Consider the following 14748-nt stretch of genomic DNA (forward strand, 5'->3'; position numbering starts at 1 on the left):
TTTTTTTTAAATATATATTTTTATTGACTTCAGAGAGAAAGGGAGAGGGACAGAGAGACAGAAACATCAATGATGAGAGAGAATCATTGTTTGGCTGCCTCCTGAATGCCCTCCAGTGGGGGTCGAGCCCGCAACCTGGTCATGTGCCCTTGACCGGAATCGAACCCGGGACCCTTCAGGCCGACATTCTATCCACTGAGCCAAATCAGCTAGGGCCAGAAATGTCAGTAATTTTAACAAACCTCAAAAGACTGAGTAAGCTTTGAATGTTCTGTTCAGAGAGAAGGGTTAGTAATTGGGAAGACTCATGTGGCTCCTGATAAAATAATTCCACACACTTGCTCAGAAAAGCGACAAGGTTCCTGACTTGCGTAAGTTGGTTATTTTTCTTTGAAAAATATCATCATTGTTTACTTCACAGATACAACTTTTAACTGAAAAATCTTAATAAGCATTTTTTTTTTCAAAGAGAGAAACTGAGGCTGATGTTGCTGAGGTCTTGTGGTGACTTGTTGGCAAAGGTGTGAATGAAACCTCGACTCCCTACCTCTTTCTTCTCTTTGTCCTGCCTTTTTTATATTGATGAAGAATTTTGAGGCCTCCATGCGATGTATAATTACTTAGCGGTAGAGGAGTGAGCTATAGCACAAGCAAATAGTGCAGACAGATGCTTGATGTCTGTTGACATTTCACCTTATTTAGTATCATTTAGGTTTTATACTTCATAATCAATTTTTAAGATATCCTTAAAGGTATTTTGACTTTGTTGTTGTTGTTGTTGTTGTTAATCCTCACCCGAGGATATTTTCCCATTGATTTTAAGAAAGAGTGGAAGGGAAGGGGAGAGATAGAGAAACATCGATATGAGAGAGACACATCGATTGGTTGCCTCCTGCCCGGGCCCCCACCAGGGTTGGGGATTGAGCCTGCAACCGATGTACATGTCCTTGACTGGAATTGAACCTGGGGCCCTTCACTCTGCAGGCTAATGCTCTAGCCACTGAACAAAACTGGCTAGGGCTATTTGGACTCTATATGATAAAATACCTTGAAATGACATATCATAATCTTTTATGGTAGAGAGATTATCTTTAAGATGTGCTTGATATGAAATCACAGAGAAAAAAAATCTTTTGAGTCATTGGGTTTTAAGGGATTATGTCATGAACCCAGAATATAAGCATACTTTTAAAATCTATTAAAACCACCTCCATCTACTGTATTATATTGATCTTTGACCTAAATTGAAAAGGTGTTGTTGTTTTTCCTTCCCTATAATGTTTTTAAAAAGACATTGGGCCTATGGGTATTGGACTTTAAATCAAATTATCTAACAGATAAAAAAGGAAAAAAATTGCTTTGGGTGTTAGGTCATGACAATAAGTAGGCACTTCCTTATGGCAGGTTGAATCCATGCCCGTCTTGTTTTAGTGTGTGGCTGATCGCACAGACCTACCCACAGCGGCCACAGACTCCTCCTCCGTCTGCTGCTGCTCTGAACTCTGAGGGATCTCGTCCCAAGCTACTGATGAGAGGGTGTAGCAGTCGGGACCGCAGTAGCTCACGAGAGCATTTTGTTCATTCTCTGATCGTGACTTTACCTTGAACCTAAAGGCTTGGGCATCTCCGTGAGCGGGAGCCCCAGTGTGTTGCTGTGATAATGATGCCGTCATGGTTGCTTACTCCTTGATTAAAACCTCCACGCTCTGCACTTAATACTATTCAACTATTAGGGAGTACAGGACTCAGCAATAAATTGTCAGTTGTTGTTGAAGAAAATGATTTAAAGAAATGTTTTATAAGATTATTTCAGTCTTGTCTTGTCATCCTCATCCCAGCCATTTATTGTGGACAACTTTCCCAGGTACATTGCCATGAGATCTAGAGTCTCTGCATAGTGTTTGGTGAGCTGCATTGGAGACAAAACTCTCTGGGGGTGATGGCTTCTCCAGAGAGGACCTTTGGCTTTGCACTGGCACCAGCCTGGGTTTGAATCCAAGGCTAGCCACGTTGGCTGTGCATCCGTGAGCCAGTTGACTTAACCTTGTGGGGTGTGGGCATGTGAATCTTCTAGAGTAGCCCCTCAGATGTAAGAGGTGCTTTATAAATGCTACTAGAGGCCTGGTGCATGGAGTCCTGCACTGGTGGCCTGGCCTGTGGGGTTTGGGCCAAAACCGTCTCTCTGACATCCCCAGGGGTCCCAGATTGTGAGAGGGCGCAGGCCAGGCTGAGGGACCCCACTGGTGCACAGTTAGGCCAGGGAGGGACCGTGGAGGGCTCCAGGGCATGTCCGGCCTGTCTCACCCAGTCTGATCCACCGGACCCCAGCAGCAAACTAACCTTCCAATTGGATTGTCTGCCCCCCCAGTGGTGAGTGTGTCATAGCGACTGGTCGACGGTTGAACGAACGCCTGGACATTTAGAATATTAGGCTCCAGTGGTCAGAGTGTGTCATAGCGACTGGTCGACCGGTTGAACGAACGCCTGGACATTTAGAATATTAGGCTTTTATTATATAGGATTCCTCATCTCTTCCCTGCGAAAGTTGTGTATTTTGCACCCATGGGAGGGCAGACTTCTTTTTCTAGAAGGTCAGTACACTGACAGTGAGACAAGTGCCAGGAAAGGAGTGGACAGATTCCTGTGGGATCCTCCTTTGGTGCCCTGTGATGGAATGTGCAGCGAAGCCGGGGGAGAGCATGGTGTTGGCTCCTTGTGCCCGGGAGTGCCCACTACTACGTGTTCCAAATAACACTCCTTCCTCTCTCGGCAGGTGCCCGAGATCATCAGCTCCATCCGCCAAGCAGGGAGGATCGCCCGCCAGGAGGAACTGCATTGCCCCTCGGAGTTCGACGACACGTTCTCCAAGAAGTTCGAGGTGCTCTTCTGCGGCCGGGTGACCGTGGCGCACAAGAAGGCACCGCCAGCCCTGATCGACGAGTGCATTGAGAAGTTCAACCACATCAGTTGCAGCAGGAAAGCCGAACTTGACCTGGTCTCCCAGAACTCCGAGGCCAGCAACCCTGCTGTGGCGCTTTCCTTCACGGATAAGTTCCGGTCGGTGCTGCAGCCCGCGGGGCCCACGGAGCAGGGCCACTGGCCCATGCGCAAGTCCTTCTCACAGCCCGGCCTGCACTCCCTGGCCTATAGGAAGGAGTTTCAGGATGGGAGCTTGCGAAGTCACAGTTTCTTCAGCTCTTTTGATGAAAACGACATTGAGAACCACCTCATCAGTGGACACAATATTGTGCAGCCAACGGATATTGAGGAAAATCGAACTATGCTTTTTACGGTAAAACATCACCAAGCCTCGTGGTCATCCCCAGTCTTAAGATAAGAAAATCTGCTTTATTGAGTGAAGAAGCTTAGTACATTGCTTTTGGATTTATGTGGAATCCATGTATTTTTATCCTCAATAATTCTTTTCTCAGGATAAAGTCCTTGCTTGAGTCCTAAGCCTTTAAAGTCATCAAGGGGAAGGATAATAAGAATCCATTTTCTTATATAATTTTTATCTCCCCCAACCATGCTTATAAAGATAACTTTTCAATGTGGAAGGAACACAGTTAATAAGTGTAAAAGAGGCCCAGAAAGGGATTTTAAAAAATGTATAGTAATTTCAAGTCATCTCTTTCAACAAAATCTTTTTGGAAACTACTCCCTCCTTGGTATTTTTATTAATGTATAAAGCATTTATGCTTTGTTAAGCAGGGTAATTGGATTTGGAGATGACGTGATATTTGAAATTTATACCCAAACTGAAATGTTAGTTCAGCCAATGGCCTGCTCACTTTTTTCTAGAAGTTTGGTAAACTGATAATGGGCCAAACGGCAGAAAAGGAATTGGCAGGGAGGCTGTCCCTGGCAGGTGGGGGTGCTGCATGCGCTGCCCTCCCTGGGAGTCCCTGGGTCTGAGCTGATGGGGGTGGAGCTGTCCCAGCAGGGCGCTGGCCTCTGAAGATGGAGAGAACTGATCGTCCCTTGACGCCCCCGCCCCTCTCTGTTGTTCCTTTGACTTAAGGTTGAGCAGAATTACCTTATCTGTCCCGTCTTGTTCTTGTGCCTGACCCAGGGCAGTGAGATGACTGAGGGGTAAGGAGCTGGCTACTTAGTTTAGTGCTGATGGCTGTATGTCGGTTTACGATCGAGTCAGGGAACACAGGGCTGACTTCTTCCCGTTTTCATCATAGACCTAGTGTACTGAAGGGTGCTACTTGCAGTCAGTCTTGTGCTTTAATCTGTATTTTTGAAAAATTTCTCTTGGAGTCATCGGGAAAGCTGCTCGGTGCATTTATTTTCGAGTACTTATTGTGTGTCCACTGCATACAGGGTCCCTTGCAATGCACCAGAAATACAGCCGTGAACAAGACATGTAGTCTCTGCCCACGTGGAGTTTAGATTCTGGAAAAAGAGACCAACAACTGGTTGCAAGTAATGATCTCATTACAGTTGGGATAAATACTGCAAAGGATAAGCAGAGGGTGCTGCCAGAGCCTCGGGGGTCTGGGGGGGCTTCTTTGAGGAGGTGACTTTCACCGAGCAGAGGCTTTGGTGTGGACAACCAGCAGAGTGTCCTGGGTTCAGGGAGGTGCAGGAGAGGAGGCCCCGGGGGAGGGACGGAGCACAGACAGCAGGTGGCCATGGCGGCTCAGTTCTAGAGCGGAGTCTGCTGTGCTGACTCAGGTCAGTAAGACAGTGTTAAGTTATGCTAATGCTCTAACTTTACAAAGTCTGCTACATAGTACAGGAATGCCTAACACATAGTATGGACTCCACAAAGGGTAGATTATTTTAACAATAATTTTAAAAGACGTAGAATAAAAGTCATTAGTAAACTGTTTGGGACGTTTTAAAAGACAGTTTTTGTTTTCTGGGAGATTCACTTACGTAGGAGCTGAGGCGTTGCTGCTGACTTTGGATATGTGGTTCTTCCATCACACGGAGGGACCGCTGTTTAATGTAGGCGAACGCGCTAAGTTGTCCTGCACTACCCGAAACCCGTAGGTTAAATGACAACCTTGGAAGCGATTTTACACGGTGAGATAGTCAGAATTTTATAGACGCTTGCCCCTTTTATTCTTTATTTTCATGGGTCATGAAATGAGAAAGTTTGTGAGATAAATTTGAATTCAGCTTTCATGAGAAGCTGGTTGCTTTTTTTGTTTGTCTTTTAAGATTGGTCAATCTGAAGTTTACCTCATCAGTCCTGACACCAAAAAAATAGCATTGGAGAAAAATTTTAAGGAGATATCCTTCTGCTCTCAGGTAAGTTCAGATGGGTTATTGGCTCAATTGCAGTGGAATTTTTACTGAATTATTTCCATATCTGTCCATCAACGGAAGTGCTAAAGGTCACAAGATGTATGTGTTCTAAGTACTTGATTTGTGTTCTTGCATTTCTTCCTCCTTTACTTTGACATGTTAAGGCAAAATGTGAATGTAATTTTGAAATTAAGGATTTTGTTTTTAGAAACAATAACCTACTGGAGAAAATAGGTCTACTTTTCTTTTTTTCAATTACTGGTGGTAATATTTCCAAGAGATGATTCTCATGTGTATATGTGTATGTCTGTGGGCACGTTTTATATATATATTCATACATATTTTTAAATAGATACTTATTTCTTCTTTACAAACTTAATAACTTTATTGGGTACCAATAACATGATTTCTTCTATCTCAAAATATAATAGACAGCGATTATTTTTGAGGATGTTTTGCTCAGGATACTGTCTACTTGAGTTCTTTCTTAATAATCTCCCAATGAGTTCCGTAGATTTTGGAGAATCGATCAGTTATAAATGAGCTGTGCCAGTTTTACTCAGGATCTTCCTCACAACTATGAGGTCACTCAAGATACTGTTTGACTACTTTTTAAACTCTGACTTCTCATTTCCTCACTTCCATTTTCTCTTAATAAGATGATGAAGATCTCGTTGTTTATTGATTTATAACATGATCTCCTTAAGGATTCAAAGGGATTTTCCCCCCCAAAATGTGAAACTAAAGAATGTTCCTCAATAGATCAAATAGGGGACCATTTACAAAGGAACAGTTTTTCCAAACCCTGTTCCCCCGAGAAGGAACCTCTAGCACAGCTGTGGGCAAACTACGGCCCGCGGGCTGGATCCGTCCCGTTTGAAATGAATAAAACTAAAAAAAAAAAAATAACATGATTTCTTCTTTCTCAAAATAGAATAGACAGCGATTATTTTTGAGGATGTTTTGCTCAGGATACTGTCTACTTGAGTTCTTTCTTGATAATCTCCCAATGAGTTCCATAGATTTTGGAGGATCGATCAGTTATAAATGAGCTGTGCCAGTTTTACTCAGGATCTTCCTCACAACTACGAGGTCACTCAAGATACTGTTTGACTACTTTTTAAACTCTGACTTCTCATTTCCTCACTTCCATTTTCTCTTAATAAGATGATGAAGATCTCATTGTTTATTGATTTATAACATGATCTCCTTAAGGATTCAAAGGGATTTTCCCCCCCAAAATGTGAAACTAAAGAATGTTCTTTAATAGATCAAATAGGGGACCATTTACAAAGGAACAGTTTTTCCAAACCCCGTTCCCCCGAGGAGGAACCTCTAGCATGTGCTGCACTTGCTGGTGGAGAACACTGAGCAGCCAGCCAGGCCCTGGTTGCCACGGATCAGAAAACATCTGATCGAACGTGAGATTCTCCGCAGAACTTTTATCTTGATTTGCTGCTATTTCTATGGAAATGGTAATGCTTAATGTTGGCTTTTTCACGTGATAGTTTTATGATTTCCTCAAGTTTACGTAATCGCCTGACCTTCCCGCGGTCAGCACTCAGACCTCCGCCGGCGGGTGCTCTCAGGAGACCCCCCGCATGAATGTCTATGGACCATGTCTTCTCTGTATTAAGGTGCCTCATAGCTGATACGTTCAAAACAAGTTTAGATATTAATATTTATTAGAAAGAGCTCTTAAAAACGACGATGGAGCCCTGGCCTTAACATCTTATGTTTAAAAGCTTATCTTTCCTTTGTGATTATAATTTCTGGCTCATTCTTCATACCAGTTTACTTCAGTATTTGCCCATTTATTGTATAAGTACACGCATGTTTTTGAATCTTTTAACCTTTGTGTCTGTGTGTGTTTGCATGTGTGCATGTATGCGTGTGTGTGCATGTGTGTGTATGGTTGTGTTTCTTCATTTATCTCTGGTCTGCTTTTGATTTTCCAAGTAGCTTTTTATTCTTTAATACCTCCGAAAAATTCTCATTTTTCTGTGTCAACTTTTCTTTCCTTCCTTTTAGTGCTAAAATGAGCATTAAAAACTCCAGTTGTGAGATCTTATTGTGGGAATAATCAGAGTAGCATTTGAGAAGAACAGTGTTCATCATCATATTTGGGAGGGGTTTTTAGATGTTTACCTGAAATAATGACGTGATGGTGCCCTTTCACGTGGCGTGGTGTAAATTGGCAGTTGCCTTCCTGGCAGCGATGCCTCTTTCGGATTCAGCTCAACGTTCCTTCTTCTCTCCCACCTCCGACAGGGTATTAGACACGTGGACCACTTCGGGTTCATCTGCCGGGAGTCGTCGGGAGGCGGCGGTTTCCATTTCGTCTGTTACGTGTTTCAGTGCACAAACGAGGCTCTGGTAAGCCTGGCGGGCAGCGCTCACGTGAACCCTTAGCGACGAGGACTTTCAACCTCACGGATTTTTCTTTCCTTAGCAAAACCGCAGTCTCATTGACATATTGTTATTTGACTTTACTATTCTTTCATGACTATTTAATTAGCACGTACCTGAGATTTACTTGGGTGTGCATTTTCAGTTTTCGTTATTTTTTAAGAACTGGCTCGCCTGCACCCCCTGGTTTAGCAATTTTAAAATGTCATTTTGGACTTTTGATCAGAGGAATTGGCTTTTTCACTCTGTAACTAATTGGTGCTTTTAGTTTTTCTCGTATCCCCTGTAAGAGCCCTGAGCATCTAGGCCAGTGGTTCTCAACCTTCCTAGTGCTGCGACCCTTTAATACAGTTCCTCATGTTGTGGTGACCCCCAATTTCATTGTTACAAATTGAACATAATTTTAAATGTGAAATTTGAAAGAACAGAAGGTCCTCAATAATAATAATTTAAAAAAACCCTTCTACTTATTCACTGTATTTTCCTTGAGTAACAGGAACAACTTCTTTTTTAAAGTGACCTTTTTCTTTAAGAGAGTGAATGTCAGAAGGTCTAGGTTAGTGTTGCCTTTCCTTCTAAAGCCCATGGCATGAAGGGTGAAATCATTGTTCCTTCATTAGCTGGGGGAGGAGGTTGCTAAGAGTAGCATCGACCCAGACTCAGATGCTTGTAGAGTGGGTCCATTTATCGCACCCCGACTTTGTTTCAAAGGGCAGGCTAGAAGTTTGGAGTAGGGAGAGAGGTCCAGGAGCCGGACAATGGATAATTGTTCATCTAAAAAAGATGCATTTCCGAAGTTTATAGACTAGACGTTTTGTGTATCTCCAGAGCAGTTCAGCTTTGTTTTCTTCATGTTCAGTGAAAATAAACCATTAAGTTGGATGGTCTTCTAAAAATGAACTCTGACTGGTAATTTCAAATCCAAAGACTGTGGGGGCTGGAGGAGACCGTTAGTGTGTCTCGTCCACCAGCTTCATTTGAACGGACGAGGAAGCTAAGTTAAACTACGCCTTTGGTCACACTTCCAGGCAGCACCTTGGGCCTCCAGGTCCTCATTCCTACTCCCCTGTGCTTTGCCATCACGCTGCCTGAAAAGTAAAGGATGTGGAGAGAATTTTGTAAATAGAAAAAAAATGGAATCAGTGCCATGACATTTTGTGTGCGAGTTCATGCCTTGTGGCAGAAAGTGCTTGCTGACGAACACATGTGACATATAGAACCATGACCCTGGGCCCAGTCGCTCTTTTTCTTTCTATTTCACTAACCATCAGAGTTTATAAATGTGTAGCCACGATGGCTCTTGACCTCTGGGTGTTTACACAGATTTTGTTCTTTTCTTCTGTTTTCAAGACTATTTGTTTATTAAATATTTTGACTATGCCTCTATCTGATGTGAAATATTTATTTTAGGCATAAGGACATCAGAGGTCAAGAGCTAATTCTGGCCCACCAGCTAGTTCCACTGTTTCTTTTAAAAAATAATCTCCCTTTTTGGGATCATTGGTGCCCCCTAGTGAGGTGATTGGGTAAAACACTAATTAATGAATGGAAGGACACGGTTAGTTAGCATTTCCAAAGTAGTTTTGTTGACAATAAAAAAATAAATGTAATATCTTCTCCTTCTTCTTTTTTAAGAAATTGAGACCAAGAAATGAGCAGCGAGAGAATGAATTGGTTATTTCTTTCCTGAGATGTTTATATGAAGAGAAGCAAAAAGTTCACACCCATATTGGGGAGGTAAAGCAGGTATGGCATTTTTTTCTCTTCTCGTAATTTTACCAGGACACGGTGTAAAAGAGTCCTGAGGATGTGCCGAAGCTCTGGAAGCTGTTTTTGCCCCTGTGTTTTATTTGCATTTGTTATACACGTAGGGAAGATTTGGGAATATTCAGATTGTGCTGGAAACGGTGAGACGTTTCTGCACTGTAGAGGGGGTGGAGTGACGTTTCAGAGTACCTACTGCCACCGGCTCCCCAATCACAGGGAGCCAGCCTCTGCCACCTCCCCTCTCTCCCTGGTAGAGTGGGAGCGACATCATGAAGCACCTTCAGAGCTGCATAAAGTGCGTGGAGGGTCTTCGTAGCATGCAGGCTGTGTGCATGTAAGCTGGCACCACTGCAAAGCCAGACAGAACCCTAGAGAGCCTGGTCCTGTGCTATTCAGATGGGAAACGTCCATTGATCCCCTTTCACACGATGGAGGCGCCCAGTCTGCCGCCCTCTGCTCCTGTCCACAGCTTTGTTTGGCTTTTCTGTTTGAGGGGTGCTGTGTCGGGCTGGCGCTGCCTGCGGGTCTCTGTCTTTGAGGAGCTGCCAGTTTGGGGTTCAGTACACACAGTGCTGTGGACCACTTTTGTGTGTATTTTGGATTCTGTGGAAGTCAGTTCATAATAACCAGTATTGCTTCAAAACATGCATTTCATATTGAGTTTCTACCTTCCTGAACTCTCAGGGCTCACGTACAGTGTCTGGCAATATTTTTAATCTCATTGGCCAGCTATCGGCTCCCTCAGCAGTGGTGCGAATGCCAGTACACTGTCTGTGTCCTTGGCCTTTGACCTTTGTGGTTGACATTCATCCCTTCCACACACCCTTCAGACGGTGTGTGCGCCTCCTGTCCACTTTGGGATGGGTCACTCCATCTAAATTTTCAGTTAATTCTCTAGTTCCATTTTCAACCTATTTGTTCTTATTTCCATTGCTTCCCCTCCCTCCCCCGCCCCCTGCTTTTGTACCATTAATAGTTTTTCCTTGTTCTGATTTCCCCCCCTAACTTGTTCCAACAGGAAATTGGTAATTTTGAGATGATTTGTAACTGCTAGAGGGAAATAAAACACTTAGGGTGGATGGAAAGTTTTGACCTACGTGCCAGGCAAACAATACAGTGTGTCCAAACTAGGAAGCTGACACTGTCCGAGACATCTCCATATGCAAGGAGGAGTGTTGGTTAATGATTAGTGAGGGCTTATGTTACTGTGAATTTCAACACCATTTTGATTCAATGTTTAAGTCGTTCGGACAGTAAAATCAACTATTTGTCTCCCTGCCTTCTAAGACCTGACATCTTGCCAGGGGAGCACCTGAATTTGCTCTGACAAAACCCATCTGTCCTTGCTGCGCTCTTGCCCACCTGTGAATTGACTCCCTTGGTATCGACGCCCTCATGTGTCAGACCACCTGACTCTCCAGGCAGAAGGGAGGCAGCGAGGGTTTCAGAGTGATCCCCGGAGGCAAACAGACATGGCTCAGATTCTAACTCTGTCCCTTACTCAGCTGACGACCTTGGACAGAATACTTGACTTCACCGCACCTCAGTTTCTCCATCTACACCTTTATTACTAGAAATAGTGCCCACTCCAAGGATTATTCTGAGGATCAAATGAGGTGTGGTATTGAGTGAAGTGGCACAGTAATCACTGAAGAAATATTGGCAAAAGAAGGAGGGAGGGACTTCCTGGAAGCTGAGATGGCTGCAGCAGTGTGAGTAGGGGCCGCAGGAGGGAGGGGCACTGGGGCAGGCTTGGCTGCTGTCGGCTCCTGACCTTGGACAAGTAACCTGTCTTCGCTAGACCCCAGCAAGCTCACCTGTGAAGCAGGCCTGATTTCCAAGTTCCTGGTCCAGATCTGCGAGGTGTCCCCTCTTAGCTGTATCGGTGCATCATGGCTCTGAGGCTCTGGAGAACAGGCCAGACGCCTGCCCGGGGCTCACTCTTGGGAGGAGAAGAGAGTGTCAGGTGGATAAGGAGAGGGTCATCCTTGGAATAAAAGTACAGGCATCCCTCAGAGATGTTACGGGTTCAGGTTGGACCACCACAATACAGCAAATATCACAGTAAAAACATGAGTCACACGAATTTTTTGGTTTCCCATGCATATAAGAGTTATGTTTACACTATATTGTGTACTAATATTATGTCTGAAAAAAACAATGTACATACCTCAATCAAAAATACTTTATTGCTAAAAAATGCTAACCATTATCTGAGCCTTCAGCAAGTTATAATCTTCTTGCTGGAGTTTTCCACAAACCTCCAGTTTGTAAAAAATGCAATATCGTCAGAGTGCAGTGAAGTACAGTGAAACGAGATATGTCTATACGCGCAGTGGTTATGTCAGTAAATCCTTTCATTCTAAAGTTCATCGTGTGGTACATTTATCTCTGGCACCAAGAAAAGGCAAAACAGGGTCTGAGCCATGTCTGTGTGGAGAAAGAACGTTCTGAAGTATTAGACACTAATGGGCACTAAAACTGTGGCTTTATTTTTATTTTTTTAATATATTTTATTGAGTTTTTAGAGAGAGGAGGGAGAGGGATAGAGAGTTAGAAACATCGATGAGAGAGAAACATCGATCAGCTGCCTCCTGCACATTCCCCACTGGGGATGTGCCCGCAACCAAGGCAGTCTGCAGGCTGACACCCTATCCACTGAGCCAAACCAGTTAGGGCTATTTTTATAACTTTTTCTCAGAATCCTCTGTAATGGTTATTGTCCTAAGAATATGAATAAGCAAGCGGTGGTAAGAGGAAAGTGGTTAGTCACATGATTCAATTTTATGTGTGGGAGTATAACATGCAAGAGAAATATGTTGGTCAGTTTTCAAATGGAGTAGTAGTTATTTCTCCTTAAGAAAAGATGTTGAGGGCAAATACTCATGAGAATTTATCATTTTCTTTTTTTAATTTTTAAAATTGAGAGAGAGAAACGTCGATTTGTTGTTCCACTTATTTATAGCAAATACTCATGAGAATTTATCATTTTCTTTTTTTTAATTTTTAAAATTGAGAGAGAGAAACATCGATTTGTTGTTCCACTTATTTATGCATTCATTGGTTAATTCTTGTATGTGCCCTGATTGGGGATCGAACCCACAACCTTGGCATATTGGGATGGTGCTCTAACCGTTGAGCTACCAGGCCAGGTTGAGAATTTATCATTTTCTGAGGACAACGTTCTGATTGTGTGAGGGGTTTTAACATGGAGCAGTGGCCAAAAAGTAATTTGGAACCACATAGACCTGAGGTGGAATCCAAGGTTGTGGTTTTTGGGAATTATATAAACTCTCTGGGTCTCAGTTTCCTTACCTGTAAAATGGGGATAATAAAACCCTCTTCATCAGAGCATGGAATGATATGATGGAGGCCTGATGTTTAAGACAGTACCTGGTCCATGGAGGGCTCAACTAAAAGCTGTTAGTTGTTGTCATTGCCATTATCAACTTTATTGGTTAGGATTTCCATAAAATTTTGAAGGCCTGCAGTGGGTAGGTAGAATGTCAAGAGAATGAGTATAGAAGTGTTCACTCTACCTCATAACTTTTACATGTTTTCATCACTCTTTTTTTTTCTCTTAATAGGAATGAATTCTTCTAAAACCAAACTAGAACTCCAGAAGCACCTGACAACGTTAACCAATCAGGAGCAAGCAATGGTTTTTGAGGAGGTGCAGGTACAGTGGGAGCGTGCCTTTCCATACGGGAAGAAGAGTCAGCAGCCCCTTGTGAAATGTCATTTTTGAGCAATAGGAGACCAGAGCTGTCACGGCCCCCGGGAAGTGGCCCTAACTCCGCTTGGTTTAAGCTGGAACGGCCCCGTGGAAGGGCCAGGTCGGAATTGCAGATTCACATCAGGTCTTGGTTTTCGAGTGAAAACAACAAAACCAGGGGGGGAGTGCTCTCATAAAAATACCATTTCAGAGTGAGAGAAATTACAAAGTGGAAGAACCTCAGCCCGGGGACAGAGACCTGAACTTTCATCCCTGAGCGCTCCTCTGCTCCGTGGGAAACCTCTGCCACCCTTCTCCACGCAGTTTGGCTCCGAGTAGGGAGTTGCAGGAGATGCCGTTTTCTACATGACATTGAACATTAATTGTTCCTCCTGTCTTATTATTTTTTTGGTTTGAAAATAAATGTAGATGATGTTGTCTCCTTAGAACAGTAGACTATGTCAAACCTAAACAAAATACAGAAAAAAACCAAGCTCGGGGGCTTTCTGCATTAAGCCCGGAGACCCGCTCCCGTCCTTGCGTTTCGATGCCACGTATCTTGGGGAAACCACGCTGTGTGTGCCTGCACGCCTGTGACCTGTTCATTCTGACTCTTTAATGAGCTCATCAGAAATGTCATGTCTGCTGTGGCCCAGGGCATTTTCTATGGCTTTCTGGCATTTTTTCTAGGGAGTTAAGCACATCAAAACAAAGAATAAGTATCTCTTTTTGAGTGGGAGGAGAGCGGCAGAGGTCCTGCAAATAGAGGGGTCGTTAAACCGTAGGAGAAGGCTCCAGCCTTCCTCCTTGCAGGGGGAGAGGCTCAACAGTTAGGGCCCATGGTCTGTTTCCTGTGAGTGTGAAAAAGTAAAGGCTTGTCTTTCTTTCAACCACATGTTAAAGTTCTCTTTATCCCCGTTCTCCTCCCTCTGTAAGGTTGGCATATGTCGTAGAAGGAAAGCACAGAAAGTTTTCTAACTTTCATGGATAGCTTAGGATGTCATCTTCATGACTTTTAATTGGCTTTACATTTTTCTTCTGAATCCACTTGAGACACACCAATTTGCTTTCCCTTAAAGGATCTTTAGAGTTCCAAGTACACAGTATGCTTAGACGGATTGAATGTGATTTGCATGTGGAGTTCATCAATGGGTAAATGGATAAATGGGTGGTAATTTGCTTCTGATAATTAATGCATTACAAAGTGCTATCAAGTCACTTTGGGGAGCATCCTGCCAGCCAGTGTAGAAGAGGCGTATTCCTCCCCAGTGTGAGTTTTCTTTATGTAGACATCACTGTGTATGTAACTTTCCCCAAAACAGTGCGATGCATCAGGATAGGAAACACACACGTTTTTTTCTGCGGCAACGAGAAGTGTCTAATGGATATAATTTGAGATGCTCTTTGACCTGCACAAGTTTTGAGACACTGAGTACATATGGCAAAGAGGCTGTAGAGAAAAATGGTGACACAGTTTTACTTTTAAAAAGTGCACTCAGTTGGCCTGGCTGGTGTGACTCAGTGGGTTGAGCGTCGTCCCATGCACCAAGAGGTCGCTGGTTCCATTCCTGGTCAGGGCACATGCCTAGGTTGCG

At 43.6% G+C, this 14748-nt stretch overlaps 2 protein-coding genes across 4 annotated transcripts in view; both read left to right on the forward strand.

Annotated features, from left to right (window-relative positions):
- The window catches only part of LOC106724244 (TBC1 domain family member 1-like), an 8923-nt gene extending 1167 nt beyond the window's left edge, over positions 1-7756 (forward strand). Inside the window, exons 2-4 of the mRNA XM_014530786.1 lie at positions 2774-3292; positions 5176-5265; positions 7534-7756. Of these exons, the coding sequence (XP_014386272.1) occupies positions 2774-3292; positions 5176-5265; positions 7534-7674 (750 nt within the window). The 3' untranslated portion in view covers positions 7675-7756. The remainder of the gene's footprint in view (positions 1-2773; positions 3293-5175; positions 5266-7533) is intronic.
- A 5247-nt stretch (positions 7757-13003) lies between these two features.
- TBC1D1 (TBC1 (tre-2/USP6, BUB2, cdc16) domain family, member 1) overlaps positions 13004-14748 on the forward strand; it is a 91107-nt gene continuing 89362 nt past the window's right edge. For all 3 annotated transcript variants that reach the window (XM_014530782.1, XM_014530783.1, XM_014530784.1), the window contains exon 1: positions 13004-13117. In XM_014530782.1, the coding sequence (XP_014386268.1) occupies positions 13028-13117 (90 nt within the window). In that variant the 5' untranslated portion in view covers positions 13004-13027. The remainder of the gene's footprint in view (positions 13118-14748) is intronic.

This window comes from Myotis brandtii, unplaced genomic scaffold (assembly GCF_000412655.1).
Source record: "Myotis brandtii unplaced genomic scaffold, ASM41265v1 scaffold777, whole genome shotgun sequence".
Classification (NCBI taxonomy): Eukaryota; Metazoa; Chordata; class Mammalia; order Chiroptera; family Vespertilionidae; genus Myotis; species Myotis brandtii.